The 3,098-nt window shown below is 41.2% G+C and overlaps 1 protein-coding gene across 1 annotated transcript in view; it reads left to right on the top strand.

The window, feature by feature from the left end:
- The window catches only part of BCAP29 (B cell receptor associated protein 29), a gene marked incomplete at both ends in the record, with an annotated part of 8,940 nt that extends 6,258 nt beyond the window's left edge, over positions 1-2,682 (top strand). The window contains 1 exon segment of the mRNA XM_026663362.1: positions 2,571-2,682. Within this exon segment, the coding sequence (XP_026519147.1) occupies positions 2,571-2,682 (112 nt within the window).
- Positions 2,683-3,098: the final 416 nt, after the last annotated feature.

Below are 3,098 nucleotides of genomic sequence, written 5' to 3'. Positions count from 1 at the left end.
CCATTTTGCTCTAGCCAGATGCCTGACATCTTGCATTTTCTGTCCTGCTGTGTTGTGGCTGCAGCTTCATCTTCCTCTTTCTGTGCTGCTTTTGCTACAAAGGGGACTGTGTTACATAAGCAGCACATTCTCCCCACTTGCAAATAACAGAGTCAGAAAGCAGAGTAGCTCTCCTGGCGCATCAGGATCTTCCTTGCATATCTCTGGAGGTGTGTCCCCTGAGGGGAGAACTGTGGCAGCCAAGGGCCATGTTGGTGGGTTGCAGGTGCTAGGCAGAGCTCCATCCCGCTTGGGATGCAAAGTGTAGTGAACCTGGTTTAAGATAGTCTGGGTCCCTGGGCACACAATGACAGGAGGTTCCCAATGGCTCTGCCCCTGCACTAAAGCCCCACCCCCCACTTGAAGTGGTGGTGGAATAAAGTCCACTCCTCTCACAGAGAGGTGAGAGCAGAATCATGGAGTCCCTTTCCTAGCCTGGCAGGAATGGCATCAGGGCCCCCCCCCCTCTTCTGGAGAATAGCAGTTGCAGCATTTGGGATCACTCTCTTGCCCCCAGAAAAGCAAGGGTGGCCCAAGTATTTACATTAGCAGCCAGGGTGTATCTACTTCAGTGGGCCAGGCCTGCTGCTGTCTTCCCCTCCTGTCACACACACAGTCCTCTGCTGAGGTAGTTTGCAGGGATTGGGGGGTCGGGGGTTGAATTAACATTCTATTGAGGAAAAAATGGGCAATTCTACACTCAGAGCTGGTGTTTGTCTACAGATTTGGGTTACCTCTACAACCATGAGGGCTAAAAAAAACCCCTTTTTACTGAAAGTTGAGATTCTGATATAGCCAAATGCTTTCAGGAGCTGGGTCCATAGGTATGGGCCTATAGTTGCCTATTCTTTTGTCCAGCCCTGGAAGCATGTGTATGTATCGGTCAGACTCTCTGCATATGGACACACTTCACAGCCGAGGAGAAACAGTTATGCCAGTGCCTCAGCTCACTAGTACAGCCTCTGTGGGACACAGTGCTCTCTCTACAGCCCAGCTCTGACCTCCGAGGGTCCCACTGTCAACCAGAGAAGGATGGAGCTTTATTCACTCAGCTGGGTACTCGGTATTTACTTAACTCAGCTGAGTACTGTCCCTACAGAAACCTTAAGCACCCAACCATATTGGGAGTAACCTTCCTCAGCAATAAATTATGAAAAAACAAATTAACCTAATGAACAATGCCACAGAACTGAAGGACACTTGCTCTGAAATTGTGTGGTGGAGTATAAGGGGCCCAGGTTAGAGGTGACAAATCCATAATCAAAGACACTACCTCTTACATTACTGACTACTCCTTCAACATTTTATTTGGTAGCTCCTCTTTCACCCGTCTTGGATGATGTCCCAAGATTTTTATCAAGGGCCTTTGCTCTTTCTCCTGAATACTCTGAGCAATCTCATTTGATCTCATGAGTTCAGCTCTTTTTCCTATGTACCTGATTCTTGTATCTACCTCTTTACCTTTGAATGATTTGTATGTCCAGTATCCTATCTCCATCCTCTGTCGCTCTGCACAAGAAAATGTGTTGCTCCTTTTCTTCACCTAAAAGCTTGCCTCTTCCCCTGCTCTCCTTAAATGGGACAGTTCACGTTCATGTGCTTGATGTGGGAGGTCAGATGAGCGGAGGATTGAATTTCTTTGAAGGGAGAATACTGGGGAGGGAGGAGTAGGCGCATGGGAAAGGAAGTTGTAGGAGAAATGAGGAAAAAGAGTCACAAGAAACAGTGACTAATCCTGGATATTTTATCATTTTATAATTAAGGCACAACTGTTATTTAATTGCTTGAAATATAAAGATTCATAATAGCAAGTACAGTAGGTACATAACTTTTATTTAGTGCTTACTACAGCTTTTGTGGGGACTTCCAGGTGCTTAGCATTTCTGGAAATAAGATAAAGTTGTATTTAAGTACCTAAATATCTTATTAATATAAAAGGTTAAGTGATGACTTGATCACAAACTACAAGTATTACCAGGAGAAGAGATTTCTGATAATAGATGATTATTTTATCTGGCAGAAAAAGGAATAATGAGATCCAATGTTTGGAAGCTACCCCTGGACAAATTCAGAGTAGAAATAATGCACAATTTAACCGTGAAGGTAGCTAACCATTGGAGCTGCTTACCAAGCGATGTGATAGATTCTCTATCACTTGCAGTCTTTAAATCAAGACTGGATCTCTTTTATTTTCAAAGAGATGCTATAGTTTAGACACATTGTGGGTTTGATGCTGAAATTATTGGGTGAAGTTCTTTGGCCTATGTTATGCAGGAGGTTATAATAGACAATCCTAATGGTCCCTTTCAACCTTAAATGTTATGACTATATTTATGGATACTTCTGTTTGGGTTTTTTTTTTCCAGAGGTGCTAATCTTTTATAGCTTCCTTTTGATATCAGTGGGAATTGAAGACATCCAGCAAATTGTAGGATCAGGGCCAATGTTGTTTGGTCATTTGTATTACTATCTAGCAGTAATTTAAACTAATACTAACTAAACTCACGATTTTTTTTTTTTTTTTTGGCTAGGCTTTGAATGAAAAAGGGAAGTGTGAAAATGAACAGGCTCTAGAAGAAGACAATAAAAAACTGAGGAAAGAAACAGAAAAACTGAAAGCGGAATTAAAGAAAACTTCGAATGGTAACTTTTTTTTTAATTGCTTTCTTTTTAATGAGAATGACTTGGCTTTCTATGCCTGAAAGCTTGGTCCTTAAATTCAATAGTCTAAGAAATGTCCTAACAAAAATATCAGTTTCATTATATTTATATATTCAAGTAATTTTGATTTTATTTCCTTTAAAAAAAAAAAAAAAATTAAGCTCACTTGATCAAATAATCCCTGGTGTAGGTCAGGTGAACTCCACTTACTTAAATGGAATTTGAGACCTTTGTAAGCAGGTGCTTTTGGCCCAGTATTTCAGGTACAGTCAATGTCACTTTGTCTTACAGTAAACGTGTTATGCAAAGTTGTATGTTGTAAACAATTATAATGTAACTAAGGCACTAGAATTATAACCTTGAGCTGTTTTAATTCAGTGGGGTAGGTCTTGATATCA

Source organism: Terrapene carolina, unplaced genomic scaffold (genome assembly GCF_002925995.2).
Source record: "Terrapene carolina triunguis isolate 2854851 unplaced genomic scaffold, T_m_triunguis-2.0 Scaffold33386, whole genome shotgun sequence".
Classification (NCBI taxonomy): Eukaryota; Metazoa; Chordata; order Testudines; family Emydidae; genus Terrapene; species Terrapene triunguis.
The sequence above is the reverse complement of the archived record's forward strand: the minus strand, read 5'-3'. Positions and strand labels throughout refer to the sequence as shown.